At 36.2% G+C, this 16,515-nt stretch overlaps 1 protein-coding gene across 2 annotated transcripts in view; it reads right to left on the bottom strand.

The window, feature by feature from the left end:
* CCDC171 (coiled-coil domain containing 171) overlaps positions 1–16,515 on the bottom strand; it is a 155,176-nt gene that overhangs the window by 12,931 nt on the left and 125,730 nt on the right. The window contains exons 23-24 of one of the 2 annotated variants that reach the window (XM_017732890.1): positions 8,119–8,268; positions 3,666–7,029 (exon numbers count right to left, since the gene is read on the bottom strand). In XM_017732890.1, coding sequence (XP_017588379.1) covers positions 6,967–7,029; positions 8,119–8,268 — 213 coding nt within the window. In that variant the 3' untranslated portion in view covers positions 3,666–6,966. Of the gene's footprint in view, positions 1–3,665; positions 7,030–8,118; positions 8,269–16,515 lie in introns of those variants that run through there. The other variant, XM_017732891.1, reaches the window with a different exon arrangement.

Below are 16,515 nucleotides of genomic sequence, written 5' to 3'. Positions count from 1 at the left end.
AGCAAACAGGAAGCAAATATATGTGGCTGATGAATAAAACTCACTGCATATTACCAATGAAAAGCATTTCAAAAGGCTAGTGCAAAGGTGTCTAATAAGGAAAAAGCCATCACATGGCTTTTAGCTGTAAAAGTCTCCTGACTTACAGCTGTCCTACACAGCAACTGGGGCATTTCTGAAACATTCTTTTTCAGGAAACTCCACCTAGTATTTGCAAAGAAAACAGAAGACTAGCTCATTCCAGTATTTCTCCTTTGAAAACTGAACAAAATGAAGCATAGGCATTCACTGCCTTGCTCTTCTCTAATCTGTTGCAGGCAGAGAATGAACACATGATGATTTTTTATAGGGCAAACTTGAACCTATACTTTAGACTTGCTTCCTTATCCAAATCATTAGTTTTTCTAAATCCATTTCCAATTAGTTGCCCCTGAAGGTACAATTGTTGCACTGGCCTGCACTTAGGGTAAGAGATGAATACAGCTTTAGCTTCCAAGTGTCTTGTTTTCAGTCCTGAGAACTGAGGACCCTTGTTTGTGAGCTGGTAGTTCCAGTACCTCACTAGAAACACATTTCTAATGCCATAGAAATGCAAACCATGAAGGAAAAAAAAGGAAAGGAGATTACCTTCCTGAAAACATGACCCTCCTTTTTTGAGACTTAGCCAATGACTTGAAAGATTTGTTTTGTGCTTAACAGCGGAACAAACCTGCGGTCATTTAGGAACTTCATGGTTTCCATTAAACCACACAGCATGGACATTTGGAATTTCATGGCAACAGTGAAGTGAGAATGTAGATCTTACTTTTCCAAAGTACGGACCTCTGCTGAGAGTTAACACCCACACACATTCTCTCACATTCCTTAGCCAATTCATGTCATTAAGGAGAGTTGAAGAACAGACCAAACAAAGAAAAAAACCAAACCAAACCAAACACCCCAAAAAACCCAAACCAACCCCACTTAAGCCTCTTTCTTAAGCACTTGAAAGGAAAATGCTACAAGTGTAAATGTAATGTTTAAATGCAGCGAACTCATTCTGTCCATCTACAGTGTTTGCAGCATTAACCCTGCAATTGAAAACTGAATTATTGGAAACCACCTAATTACCCAAACATTTACCTCTCTGCAGGTGTAAATACATGGGCCTAATAAGCCTTCTCATTGTGAAAGCAGTTACTTAAATTATTTTAAAATATTAAAAACTATTTAATGAGCTTTTTTCCCCTAAAGTAAATTAAATGTGTGCCTTAACCTGCTTCAGGCAAAGGAAGTTTCAAACATATTGGTTTTGAAAATAACCATTATTTCCCATGTTGCAAAAATGGCAATTTTATTTCCCAACAGCAAATGAAACTGTCAGGAAAATTTAGATGCAATAAAATTGGGTGGTTAAACCAACATGCTGGATTTGGAATAAAACTGAATTAAAGGAATTAAAATTAAGCATTATGTCAGTCAAACTTTAGAAAAACTATTTGAAATGGGGGAGGGGGATGTGTTGGGGTAGGGGTTTTTTTGTAAAAGTTGGGTTTTGGACTTGGTGAGGTCCACCCATAACTACCCATTTTATGTCCATCAACTGTGTCACATTTGAAATTTGCGCAATGAAAAATATTTTGCATAAAATGTGTTGCTTCTGGCAACATTTCTGCCTAAATAAAAAGTTGTCAGGCAGTGTGTGACTTTAGTGGTACAGAGTTTTAAAATGGTGGCTTCAGTCCAAGGCTAGCTAATAACGGCTGACATGCACTGGAATCTTGAGGCCTAAATCAACATTGTTTTCACAGCTGTAATTAAGCCACCTAATCAGAAGCACATTTTGACGGGACAGTTTCTGGAAGCCAGACATTACAATTTCTTATGCCTGGAGCGCAGTGGCTCATGAGAGGTCCTCATTTAATTTCAGGTTTTAAAAAAAAAAAAAAGGCTGTAAAATGAAAAGAGTATTAAAAAAAGCAGTGTATGGCTGTTGAAATGAAGCAGGCCTATGTGTTCATGCCTTGACCAACCCTGCATCCCAGCCTCCTTCGGCTCTCTGCCGAGTCCCCAGCTCTCAAGTGGCAGCTGCACACAGTGAGATTAAGGGCTTCTGCCAAAGTCAACAGATGAGCTGGTCTGAACTGGCTCTCTGTGTGTTCTGATTGTAAATTGTGCTGGTGATGATTAGAGAACTCTAACACAGGATGTCAACTCTTAAAACTGTCCAGAGAAAATATTTTATTTTTTTTTAAAGTTCAGGAAATTTTTTCAAACTTCTTTTGTGGCTTTGTACATAGTGTTGTGTCTATAACTTTCAGACGATTCAAACATGAATTCACACAAATCAAGCAACTGTATTATTAAAAAAATACACCATTACTTGCTCTCATTGGGCATACTTCCCTCATTTGGGAATGTATACATAGCAGTGCTGCTGCACAATGCAATTTGGACTAGCACACCACAGCAGTCTTGTGCTTCTTCCACCTGTCAAGTGGAAGACAGCCCTAAAATTCAGACTATCAATTACTTTTGTTGTGTGATTATCAGTTTGGGACGTTGACACTAGCTTCAACAGCTACCCTGTCCTGCTTTTTTTCTGGAGCACAGCTACACTGGTAACTTTAACATAAACTTTCAACCCCAGAGGCCACTGTAAAACTATCAATATGAAGGCACCAGTCACTGGGGTCTGATTACATTTGGTTCTGCACTTTAATTACATATGGATTCTATTAAATGAACCTCTTGCCTTATAGGCAACATTTTAATCAAATTACTATAATTTTCAAATATGTTACAACAGTCTGACAAGTTTAAAGTTCACATACCTAGAATATTGAGTGTCAAAAAAATTTTTGCATAGAAAAGGAAGCATTCTTTACAAAGTAGCAAATGTGTTATTGTATTACTGTAACTGCTTTTTACTACATTACCCTAAGTTACAAATGTGATTTATAATATAGATTGTTTTTGTTGTTGTTGTTATTAGTAGTAGTATTAGTATTCTAAACTACATTATTTTTGGTCACAACTATTACTTGTGTAAGCAGTAGCACATGAACAGGTGATCATTTGCATTAGGATATGTGCATTCCTTGGCTACCTAGTAAGGCTGGCAAGTGAAGCCCAGTTACATAAAATCAGGTGAGAAATGCAAATATTTCAATAAAAACATAATTTCAGGGAGATATTACTGCTTGGTGGATTCAGTCTTATAGAGACGTTAAACTTAGTAAATCTTATGACTAGAGTTTTCTATTTTCACTTGTCTGATACACTTTCATGTCTATGACCATCTCAATGATTGGGAAATTTTCCTTGTGGGCCTGTCAGATTTTTCTTTACCTACTATCACTTCAGGAATATTCACGTCTTACAGCAACTAAGCACTGGTAAGTAACAATACTGAGCAAAGTTATGATTATTGAGGTCCATATTTACTGAATTCTGTCCAAGACTATTTCCAGGAAAACACATCAAGACAGAGAGTAACAATAAAAATAGCAAGTCTAACTACTTTTTGCAAGGAAATTTAAGAACCAGTATCTCCAAAGCTTTCACAAAACAAATTCAACTGTGCATAAGGTTACATGAGATGGTGAAAAAGCCAAGGAGAGTTTTCATTCAGGACATACCTGCTTCTTGCAACATCTGGGAAGAATTCCTGCACCTACATCAGAGATAAGACAAATAGTTGGGATTTCTTCTTTCTCTATAGTTCCATCCTCATAATTCTAAATTTGGGACAATGCATCCCTGTCAGATGCAGGTTGTAGCTATAAAACACAGATTGAACTGGTGACAAGGAAACAAGGTGTATAGGGGAAAGACATGTAAAACCACTGCCATGACCGGCCTGGTTAAGTAGGAAGAAACTGTCAGGGGAATAGTTAACTCATAAGTTTGAGTATTAAATATTTCTTTTCTCTCTACCCCCCATGAATGGGGTTCAAGTAGATCATGAGAATTGAGAGCTGACCGCTTTGATTAGGGAGAAAAATGTACATCTTCCTTAGTGCAGTTTTTCAACACACAAGTATGAAAGCATATGTTAGTTACTACAATCTCTACAATCTCAAGGACAAATACATAATTTTCATGCAAAAGATCATTCTACTTGCTTCCCTCATCTCAACAAAACTCACCATTTCTGTATTTTCAATACTTTTAAGGGATATCAGTAGACATTTCCAGACAAAGGACAGACACAGATACAACTATGGCAAAAAAGATATGACACAAAGCCACATAAACCAATGAGTGATTTCACTTTCACCTCAGCTAGGAGAAGCATCAAAAGACAACAGTTGTTTTCATAGTTAGTTAGAGAACTCTGCTACATTTACAGACCTCTTTACTTCACCCCTCTCATCCATCTGAAACTAACTTTCTCCCCCTTTCAGATAAAGTTATCCTTTTGGGTCCCCCAGTTTTCATTTCTGCAGTACACACAAAGCTTTTCTCTCTTCATCATCTTTAGAAATTACTGTACTTTCCTCTTCATTTTCTATTCTCATTTGATTCTGAGTTAAAAACAGAAAAAGGAAGAAGTATCACCAGATCAGTGCACACTCAGGTTCAGAGAAGCACCTGACCACTTGTCATAACAAAAGTGACTTCTTTTGTTTGCCAGAACTGAGACCAGATTATTTTACCTTCTTAAGCTTCTGACAGCAGTACTGAGATCGGGCATAAAATCTTAGGGCTGGAAGCTACAAGAACACGTCCTGAAAAAGTTTTATAATGAACTGAATTCTGTTCACTATGCCTCCTATGTGTCCAGTCACACTGGAAAAGACATTGTCACTGCACCTACACTCTGCAATGCTGCACTTGCAGTGAAAACCCCTTGGACAACATGGATTCACTTGCCATGTGACTAACTACGATGACACATTGCTCTGCAGCACCCACAAAGTAACTGCTTATGACTATTCTACTGTACAGTACAGCACTTCTAAGCTCTCAGTTCAAGGTCTACTTATTACTGCTACTCTGAATGAATGTGCAAGTATACTAATAAACTAACGTATCTGAAGAAGAATTAAAATTAATAAAAGCAGCAGAATTCAGCACAGTTCATGATGTTTATATTACTGGAAGTTGCTGAACAAGAAATAGGCAGGAAGGACTATTACAAAATGGTGATAGCTTCCTAATAGAAGGAAAAAAAAAGGACAATTTAGAAATGTAAGGGAAATTTCAGAACCAGCTGGTAAAGAACAGAAAACCAGAAGAAGTAAAAAAAACCAAACCAGCCAACCAGGAACCCATCCAACCAAGAGAAAAGAGATACAGGAAAAGGAATAGAAAACAATAAAAAAGGGGGGGAAGAGGGGGAAGGGTAGAAAGAGGAAGAAAAGTAGACTGGTAGAAGATCTAAGCTGTTTTTCAGCCATACTGAATTTTAAAGAGTTGCAAGAATTAAAAATGCACAGGGCTTTTCTCTGCACGAGTAAGAATTATCAGAGACAAGTACAACAGATAGATAGCTGGGCACTAATGGAGAGTAGAGAGACATTCTGCCACTGACTTCAGTTCTCCCCCCATAATTCTCTTCTCTGCAAGCTGTGTTTCCAGTGTTCATCTCACCTCTGTCCATCATAACCATATCCCTTCCTGTTCCTCTCTGTTGGCGTTAGCATGACCACATATAGCAATCTCAGAATCTAAACTCTATTGACCAGAAGGAAAGTGCTTGGACTAGAAATAGACTGGAGGATGGAGATGTCAATTCAAAGCCTGAGATAAAAGATGAGGAGTTAGAACCACCAAGTTTGCCTTACGGCATCAATTTGGTTATACAATTATCAGCAAAACCCAAAGCAGCAGAAGAAAGAAGTGGTGTGAATAGAAAGAAAGGTGGCATAGTTATGAAATTTCAGTAGAAACAGGTCAATTAGGAAAGTGATACCATCTGAACATGGAAAATATCAATGTTCATGAATGGCCCAAATTTGAATGCAATGGACAGCTGGCAGGGCAAGATCCTTAAGCAACTAGCATAAAAAACATCAAGAGACAGCCACAACATTGTGAGATAAAACCCAATTTTATAATGTAAGAGTCCACACAATACACAACCAGAAGACTTCAAAAATATATTTCAGCACTGAGCAATAGTTACTGTTCAGGGAGCACAAACACATGTTATATGAAGGCCTGCAACTGATACAGTCCAAGTGCTGTGTTTGTCTCCTCCATGTAAAATTTTGCCTGCAATGGAAATATGATTGAACATGGTGAATTAAAACTAACAAAGCTTGTCTAATTTTGAAACCAAATACGTGCTCAAGAAGTCATTGCTCCCTTTCATTTAAAAAAAGTAACAAAAATCTGTTCTACTTTTTTTACTAGAGAAAGCAATTTAGTGCAGAATTTATTCCTCAAAATCGGAACAGAACAGTAACAACTGGAATGTTAAAATCTAAGTCATGCTGCAAAGCTGCGATGCCTGAAGTTCTTAAAATTTATGCTTAATACAACTTCTACAAATATGCAGAATATACAGAGAAATTTACTGAAAACCCAAATAATACAAAATAAACCATAATCACCAATACTTTCTTCATGGCAGCTTGAGATTCTCATTCTGAATTTTTTCACTTTTACGTTAAAATTTTAAAACACTTCCTATTAATGCTTAGGCCTAGATTCAAATTAAACTGCATCTAAAGGAAGAACTATTGCTCTCCGTAGAGGGCTAACAGATCCCTCCACAACGCAAATAGTATCATCTTTACATTGACACTGCATGCAGATACAAATTACTTTAAAAACACAGCATTTAATCACAAACACTGGAGAGCTGGTTTTCACTGTAACATATCAGGCTGCTGCATAGCCCTTCAAAGACAGGACTAGCATAATCTTTGCTAAAAGATTTCTCAATCCAAATGAAAGCAAACCTTGCTGCAAGTTTGGCAAGTTTCCCAGTCTTCAGTACACAAGTGGTCATCTTGATTTAAACAACAAAAACAATCATAACAGGCAAAGGAGCAGCCCAATTATATTGGGCACAGGCTCAGCAGGACACACATAAACCTAGCAGAAAACATCAAAAGAGTCTGGTTGGAGGAGGAAAAAAGCAATTTCAGTGAAGTAATTTCATTTCTTAGAAAGGTTTTGTAGTCACAAATAAAGTTTTCATTCAACAATTGTCACCTCAAGATGTCAAAATAAATTCAGCACTGACTAACATAGTTTCTATTCGCACTAATTTCCCACTGTGCTGTTAGAAGCAGGTTAAGAAATTAATGTAATTCTGTTGGAAACAACCAAAGCCAAAGCCATAGTCACAACCTTTGAATATATGTTTACTAGTGTGTTTATGTTATTTGCATTGTGACAGCTCTCTTCTTACAAATCTTCTGGTTCAAAAAGAAAGACAAACAATACTCATTTTCTTTATGGTTATTTACTACACAAGACTAAAAGAAAAGAAAGGAGGAAGGGAAGCACAACAACAACAACCAATAAAATGAACTCCAAAGCTTTCTCCTTTATCCTTTGTGAAAAAGTAAAAAGAGATGGAGGAGAAATACATTGAGTGTATGCAAGTTGCACATCCTGCAGTCTCATTCTAGAGATACTTGGCTATATATTTATGACAGTTTATGTGTCTGTCCTGTGTGACACAAATAAATCTGCATTTAATAATTCCCCTAGAGAGAGATCTCAAATCTGAAGACTCACCTTATTAGCCTTAAGCAAATCCAAGTACCTTTGTGGGAAATAATTTTAGACAATAAATTACTCCTGAAATTTAATTTTAACCTTGTAACTTCAGTGAGAAGTAACAACAATTATAAAAATAACTCCTAACAAACACTTTGTTTACATGAAGATAATAACATTCTGTTTTAATATACTACATCTCTAGATGTAAAATTCTTCAGGTCCAAAGTTCAACTATTTACTGTACCGGTAAAACTAAAACTTCACAATGTATACTTTTCCAGCAGCAATGAACAGGTCCTTGTAGAAGATACAGTAGTAAAAATTAAACCCTGTGTTAACTTTTACCATTCCTTTTCTCTTCAGAAAAAGTTTCTGTTGACACTAGTTTTATTGCTCTATTATGGGAAAAAAACCACATTCAAATGACAAAAATTACTTGAAAAGCAGACTTACCATTTTAAGGTCACTTTCATGAAGACTAGCTATTTGGAGCCTGGACTTCATGGTTGCAATGTGAAGCTGAAGAGATTCTGTTTCTCTCACTAATGTTTCAACTCTGGAAACTGCAAGTTGGTAGACTTCCATGAAACTTTGAATCACAGCCTTTAAATAAAGTAAAGTAAATCATCAGTGCCAGACAAGCTATATTTAAATGCCAAGTAGCATACATCCAAAATCATTAAAAAATCAGCCCTAATTTTTATTAATTGGAAAAATCAAACAAAAGATGTAAGCCAGGCAGTTAGGTTGTAAGTCAGGACTTAAACAAAGGTCTAACATAGGATTTTGTACTTCTTCAAAAATCTGAAATATTAACAGCATCGAGGAAAAGCAAATGACTGTGCACCCCAATTATAAAGTGAGCTGTTTTCAAACATGCAGTACTGCATTGAATAGTTGATACTATTTTTTATTTAACTATAATTCTTGATGCACATTCAATTTATGTTTATAAAGAATCACTACACAATTTCAGGTAAATTTTCATACTTTCAAAATGAGTCCTCCCACTTCATGTTAAGAAAATTAATTTGTCAGAAACAAAAGAAATACAGTAAAACTACAGATCTCTGGAAATAAATAATCTGATTACAGCGTATCTGGGAAAATATAATTGTTTTCATGTATATAGTGTAAGAATGTCCCAGTCATGCAATACTGATCAGACTGATAATAAAGTTAGCAGCACAAGAGAGAACAAATGATTTGACGTTACTGGTAACTTTATATCTATCCTAAATAGTCTAACACTTTTGAGATTATTGGTCTTCTTTACAACTGGTTAATAACATTTTATAAGTTACAGTTTCCCCCTTTGAAATGAGCTGCAGCAAGTTGCAACTGTAAGAATATATTACAGATAATATGAAATTGGCCTTCTGAATATGTCTGTAGTACAGACTTATAAACTTAGTACCACAAACAGACATTCACAAAAGCGTATCTGTTTTCCTTTCTTTGTTTTCAAACAGACTATTGCTTTTCAGAATAAAAATTAACATCGCTGAAATCAATCAGGTTATTTCATTGTGAAGTGTAGAAAACTGCTGTGGCAAGTCAACACCATCATATCTTTTCTTATCAGAAAGAATATCCAAAATGTTTTAAATACTGTGGTGCTAACCCTAAAAGTGTATTCACATAGCCTCAGTCTGCCACTTTCAGTTCTAATCCTGCTTTTAAATTTTTTTATTTCACTCAACACAACTAAAACGCTGCATCTATTCAGAAACAACACCAAGAAGTAATGGGGATATAGCTCGTGCTCTACATAATACTGCCTGAGAGTCTTCAAATGGCAACGGCCCACATGTTAAAAATGAGACACATGTTGAAATGGGACTATGACCTGGGCCTGTGACCCACAAACAAGGATTATACCATTGCATAACAAGCTGTGTCTCAAGTCTCAGAGAAAAAATCTCATGTGTTCTTTTAATTACTTCGCGCACAGTATTTAAAAGTTTCTCTGAACTAGAATGTAGAGAGACATTTCCTTAACTTCTTCCTTTTACCTCTGCTACTACAGATCTAGTGGAGCCACTAACCTATACATCTTCATCCTACACCTCCACAGGCACTAGGTCCATGCAGTTATCTGAAACAGCAGTTTCTAATTCCTTGCTGACCTACTCATATATTTAATTTGTTCTCTCGTTTAATTAATTTGAAAATTTTAAATCTAGGAAAAATGTATTCATGAGGTTTTATTTTCAGACATGGCAATTGTTTTTTTTAATAATTTAGATTTCTTCTTAGTCCAGAAGAAAGTAGTTTTGCAGTTACTAATGATCCCTTACCAATGTGGAAGGTGGCATTTATGCACCCATAAGTACACATTCCTTACAGTATATCCCAACTCCCCAGCAAAAAGTCAGGGTCAGTTTAGGTGTCTCTTGCTCAGGAACAGGTTAGGACAAACATTATTTTTGGGTCTTCCAGTGGGTGGCATGAGCATGAAGAACACTTACTGTAAATGACATCTGGGGAAAGGCAAATACATTGGATTTTTAGATGTAACATTGGAAGGCATAAATGATTTTAAGTCACTTATGTCAGTCACAGATTGAATGACAGATCTGTCCTCAATAATACAAAAGTTACACTTACTGGAAAGCCTGATACACATGGAATGGGCATAGAACCTGGCCACTTGCAAGTTATAATATCTGTCACCTAATGATTAAATGCATCTGTAAAGGAGTTCAGAACTTCAATTTAGATCCCTATTTGAACATTGCAGTTACAAATATATCTGCAGCTCTGGAAACTGTTCTGTGATCAAGAAAGTCAGTTGACAGAATTTCCCAGAATGCAAATCTAACTGCAGAAATTTCTTCCTCTCCTGCTAACAAGTGTTTTCTTCTGTTTTTAAGTACACATAGCAGTAAGATGTATATATAGTTTTTAAGTACACATAACAATAAGATGTTGCAGCAACATTCCTGATTAATTTTTATAACATAAACTTTGGCAATTATACACATCTGCACTGTCTGCATTTAAGCGAGCACTGCTGGTTTTGAATGTGCTGGTAAAAGTGTGACATTAAAACTGGGAACAGACCATAAAGCAATAAAAATTTGTCTTCAGTTACAGACAAAATGTTTCAAGAATACACACCAGAAAATGACTTCTGTTCAGAAAGGCAAGATGTAGTGACCCCCAAATCTTTCAGGAACCGATATTATTGCAACTCCTTTCAAAAATCTAATACATTTTCAGACAGATGACTATTGAGGGGAAGTTAGTGAGGAGAAGACTTAAACAAGGAGGCCACAGAAGTAGTGGAGTTGAAGAATACTGATTTTAAACATCACTGGCTCTAGGTATTCCTCCCTCCTTGTGCAAGGGGCTTGGACCAAAGGACAATCAGAGGTCCCTTCCAAACTCAACCTAATTCAGTGATTACAAAGTCATCCTAGGGATGGAACACAAATCCAGGTAATGGTTGACATCTACCTAGACTGTCAGTTTTAAGAGCACAAATTGTAAGTCATTCCTTCACATTAATAAAAAATAAAAAGAATAAATAATCAGACGCTGAATGTTTTCGGGTTTTTTACAGTGATACCCTTCCTTTCTTTTCACCCCACACAATGCTTTAATGTATAGAGGATGTCACTATTATTTATGACACCAACATCCTCCATCACATACTACTGATATAGCAGAAGCAAATGGTAGGAGTGCTTTTAATCCAAAAGTGTCTTCAATGTGAGAAGAGACCCCTGCTCCAGCACTAAAACAAGACACATGTCGCTTCATGAAAACAGATGCATGACTTCCCAGATAATTGGCTACAACACACAAGATGAAAGTATATTCCTGTGGTTGGCACGGAAAAAGGATGCTTTTAGGCTGAAGTTGTTGGACTAGGAAGAAAATGTGCAAGAGTGCCCAAAATTCCATTTTCAAATATAACTTTCAATGGACAGATTATTTTAAGCCTAAGTACTTCAAACGATCTCTTTTTTTTTTATAGCTACTGAATATTTAAAACAGTATCCCTATCTAGAAAATCACTAAGAGCACTTTAACCATCTTTCAGTACAAAATCAGAAAACTTTTTAAAAATCAGGTGTTAGTCATATCATAAAGGAACAAAGTATTTTAAATTTTAGATCTTTATTCAATTAGAAAAAGGGCCTCGGAAGATTTTGAGTGAAAGAAGGCCTTATGACCTGTTCAGAGATGTCTCATCTCTAATATGAAGGTATACATAAAAAGTTTCAGCTTTGGCTACGAGTTGGTGAAGATGAGTAACCAAAGTTGAGAGTAAAAATAAAACAAATTAAGTTGATGCTGTTTATAAACTGCAAACCAGTGAACATCAGAGCAAAAGAGCAAAATCTAAGCCATGCTTTCTTTCTCCATATTAATCTTTAAAAGGACGGAGAACACTTAAGCTTAGGACAGTTCTCCAAGGGACATGTAAACCCACTTTTTTCTAATATGCTGTGTACTTTTGAATAACCAAGCAGTGTCTAGTTCTGTACACGATTTCTAGAACCAGTAATTTTCAGGTGGATAGTGCTATAGATGCTGTAAAAGTGCATCTGCATGTATTGCTGCCTGTAAATCTACAAGACTGAAAGAATTCAATCTGCAGGAGTACTTTATTACTGACAAATTATGTAACAATCTCCAAGAAATTGGAAACACAGAAAGAAAACGGATCTTTTTAAAAAATTAACTCATGTAATTCAAAGGTTATTCAAACTTCAGCTGTTCTCATTGAAGTTATAGTAGAAACATACAACAAGAAATACACAGATCAGCATATGCCAATTAGCAGAAGACCGCTTATCAAAGTGTTAATGTATTCATCATACATTAAAAAAAAGATCTTTCAAATTCCCAGTTAAAACACTATCTAGGTTGTCTCCCTTGTCCTTAGTGTTTGGCCATTGAGAACACAGCTTAAAAAATTATTTGGATTATGAGTTACAAACTGTAGCAAATGAAAATTTCCATCTGAAGTTTTACACTATTCTGAAGTTACAAATAAAATACCAAATTATTAAAAATCAGTTTCCTCATTTTTAGATCCATATTATAACATTAACTCTGGACTTATTTGGCCTGCTCTTATCATAGAACTGCATCTCATGTTTGGAAGGAATGAACCTAAAGAAAGGAGACCTTATGCTGAAATGATGCTTATTAAAAGGTGTCAGACTACAGCCTGACAATATATGCATTGACTTTGTAACATCAGATGGAGCAGCCAGAACAACAAGACCATCTACTTTACACAACATACTTTAGAAACCAAAAATGTACAGAAAAGCTGAAATTCATGTTTGACTGCTTGGTTCTTCCTTCAGGAATTCTTCAACTGAACACAGTGTTAGCACGTAGCAAGGTACCCCAGGACTACAAACAGATAAAAAAGAACAAGAGAAAGAATAATGAATGAACTTCAGAAGAATGAAAGATTAATGCCGGTTAACTAGATTACATGAGAATCTGAAAAGACCAAGAATTTAATTTATGGTACAGAGTTTGGCTGACGTGGAATTCAGGCAGAAACAACTGGTGTGAAAGCAAAACTCCATGGAGTAGAGTTCTGCATGCCTGTCATTACTGCCTTGCTTTGAACTGACATAAATAAGACTCATTAAAATGAGCCCAGGAAAGAAAACATACATCAATTACTTTTTGTTTTCAGAAACAAGATTTCAGGATAATTATTATATATTTAGAAGACCTATATTTGGAGAAGAAATTATTACAATGAACTTCCCCCATACATTTTAGCATTTGAAAACCCATCCTGGCTGCCTTGACCCATAGTCCAAAATGACTAGTGGCATCAGTGAAGGATATAAATACAGCAGCTTCTCTGGCATGGGGGAAAAAACCTCAAGGGAAACCGCATCCAGCAAAATTGCACTTTTGCAGCTGTTTGGCACTTCTTTAATGATCTATTCTCCTTGTATCTCATTTCAACACTAAACTTTTTGTTCAGTTCCATTCAAGCGTGGCATGCACAATTTAAATGTGCCAAAAAGCAGGTCAGTTTTGTTACAACTTTTTTTCCCCCAACGAAAGCTGACTCAGTGCTACACACGGGGCCTAACTCTACCCCCTTTGCTTCAATAACAATTACTTTACCCTGTAGGTCTCAGCGGATAGCCCAAGGGAATGAAGCTCTAAATAAAAGGCTAGATTCTCTGCAAGAGGTAATGACATGACTTCCTACAAGAAAATTGAAAAGGGAGCATTGAAATTGACAGCGACGGAAGGGAAAGTGCTTCTACTGGAAACCACAGTGGATGGGCGTAACAACAATTGCCATGAAAATTATTACGACGTGTAAGACTTTCAGAAATTACCTCAATCTTTTAAAAACTGATAAATTAAGACAAATGTGTTTACTTGGTATGATCAGGTAGAAAGCATCCTGAGAATTTTACAGCAAAGGAGCTACTTGTAGCCTTGACTACTTAAAAATAGCTCTAGATCATGGAAGAAAATTGTCAATTCACAAAATTAAGGAAATGCAGGTTTTTATAGGCCAATAACATTTACATGCAAGGGCTGTTCTCACTGTCTATTGCCCAAAGTCAAGCACAGTTACATGCAAAATGTGAAGGAGAAACGATTCCTGCCCCAAAGAATTTGTAATTTAAGCCACAGCAATGGGGAAAATGTTACCACTGAATTGTATTCTTCCCATCCTCTTACACAGTCTGGATTCAAAATGAATATTTAAGTTTGTGAGGACGGGTTAGAATTTTTCATGCAAGTGGTTTTAGTGAGAAAGAAATAGAAACTGATAGACATTTCAGGCTGGTATCCTGTCTATGGCTTCTTTTGCAGTGTATATTCTAGACAGGGATTAAAGAAAGAGAGAAGGGAAGTCACTGACACTACTATAAAGTTCACTTTAAAGTGAGCATGAAAACCTACCTAATGCGAGCATAATGCATTACCATTGATGAGAAGAACCAAACAGCAGCAGTCACTACAGAAAAGTGAGGATGCAGTTTTATTATAAAACATGGTAGTATCCCATCACACATTCAGTCTTGAGGAGAAAGAAGAGAGTAAAACTTCTCATGAAAATTCAGGTGAAATGTCAAGTGGAAGCACAAGTTGTCTGAATCTTGATGATACTGCTTTTGGCCTATTGAAGTGACATCTTAGAACCAGAAAAAAACATACAAAAACGGAAGTATAGAATTTTGTTTTCCACAACCAAATATATGTTAGTAAAATAAATTTTAGAAAGTCTTTTAGTAGTCTTTCTCACTTTAAGGAACTCCTACATATGGATAAGATACCTTATATAAACAAAACAATTTTTATACATTAATGTTACCTAAACACTAAGTCTTAATTGTCTAAAATCTATTGATTAACTATAGGTGAATGTGTAGGAGAAAAGTTTAAGGAAGGGAGAGAAGCAGACATTAATCTATCAGATTACTAAGTAGAAAAATCTAAAGCAACTTCACATGGAATGTAAATGTGAGATCTGACAAATTCTTCTGCTCTTTGAAATGCTGTCCACAAACTGTCCAATGTAAGTTAACTAATTCAACTATTTGCCAACACAGTAGGTTACTGAAAGTTAGAATATTGGTTTTTTATTGGTTTTAAATAGTGGTCTCTTAATTAAGACCAATTTCAATTACTTTTAGGAAAGAAATATGCTTTACTTAGGAAAAAAATACTGACTTAGTTTTAACCACTGTAGAAAAAGTCTGTCGCTGACTCCAAGAGGAAAAAATGACTACCCCGCAAAATCTGGGCTCAGTATAGACATTTCCTTAAATATTTTGACTAGAGCTATGAAGGGGTATAGATTATTCCCTTCTGGCCACAAGAAGCTGGTTTTTAATTGTATAATAAAACATTTTCATGCTGAATTAAATATTTTACATATGGATAGAAGGTGGAAATATATCCACTTTTTATTTTCCATGCAAAAAGCTGAGCATACTCTATGCTCTAATTGCCATTTACTAGGAGACACAAAGGTCTCTGCTCGCAGGTTTACTCAATATGACAACTGTGATTATGTGGCTCACACATAAATATTCAGTACTGAGTCCTAATCCTTGTATCAGATTTTAGGTGAATGCTCAAGTCTAAAGGGCCTAGGGAATAGAAACCTGTGCAAAGTTTTGTGAAACACCTGCTTCATTTCTTCTGCTTTTCTTAAAAATGCTCATGGTAGCACTGCATTTTAATTCAACGTAAGTATTTCATCCCACATAAAGCAATATTTTGTAGTTTTGCAAGGAAAATCTAAAGTATACCTGTTAGGTTGGATAGCAAATTAATTTTTTCACTTTGGCTTCTCACCAAAATTCCAGTTAATTACACAAATTTATGATGCCACCACAGGAAAAAGCCCTAGTCAATTTCTCTAGAGAACATAATTACCAAGAAAAGTTGAACTGCATTCCTCAAGTTCACGGACACACCCTTAATCTAATGTTAACTGCCACATACAGGATGATGTCTCGGTTTTGGAGACAAAACTTCGGGAGGAAATGCTCCAGAATGAGCGTCTCCTCCAAACGGAAAGGACCTCCCCTTTCCTCTGCCAATGAGACAAATTGATAACAGCAGGTGAACGTGGAAAAAAACCAAAAAAATGAACTGTTTATTAACACAGAACTTCTAAGACAGAGTAGAAGAGGAAAAAACCCTCAAAATACAACAAGTGCCCGGGGAAGGAAAAAACACACGGGCTGGCAACTGGGCTCCCCCAATCTCCGGGAAGGGAAGGGGAAAGGGACGTCCACGCAGCAGCCCGGAGCAGGGCACATGAAAGAAAACCTGTTGACTCTTGGTGCCGGTCCTCCTCCCCATAGCCGGTGAAACGGTACG

Source organism: Corvus brachyrhynchos, unplaced genomic scaffold (genome assembly GCF_000691975.1).
Source record: "Corvus brachyrhynchos isolate BGI_N302 unplaced genomic scaffold, ASM69197v1 scaffold194, whole genome shotgun sequence".
NCBI lineage: Eukaryota > Metazoa > Chordata > Aves > Passeriformes > Corvidae > Corvus > Corvus brachyrhynchos.
The sequence above is the reverse complement of the archived record's forward strand: the minus strand, read 5'-3'. Positions and strand labels throughout refer to the sequence as shown.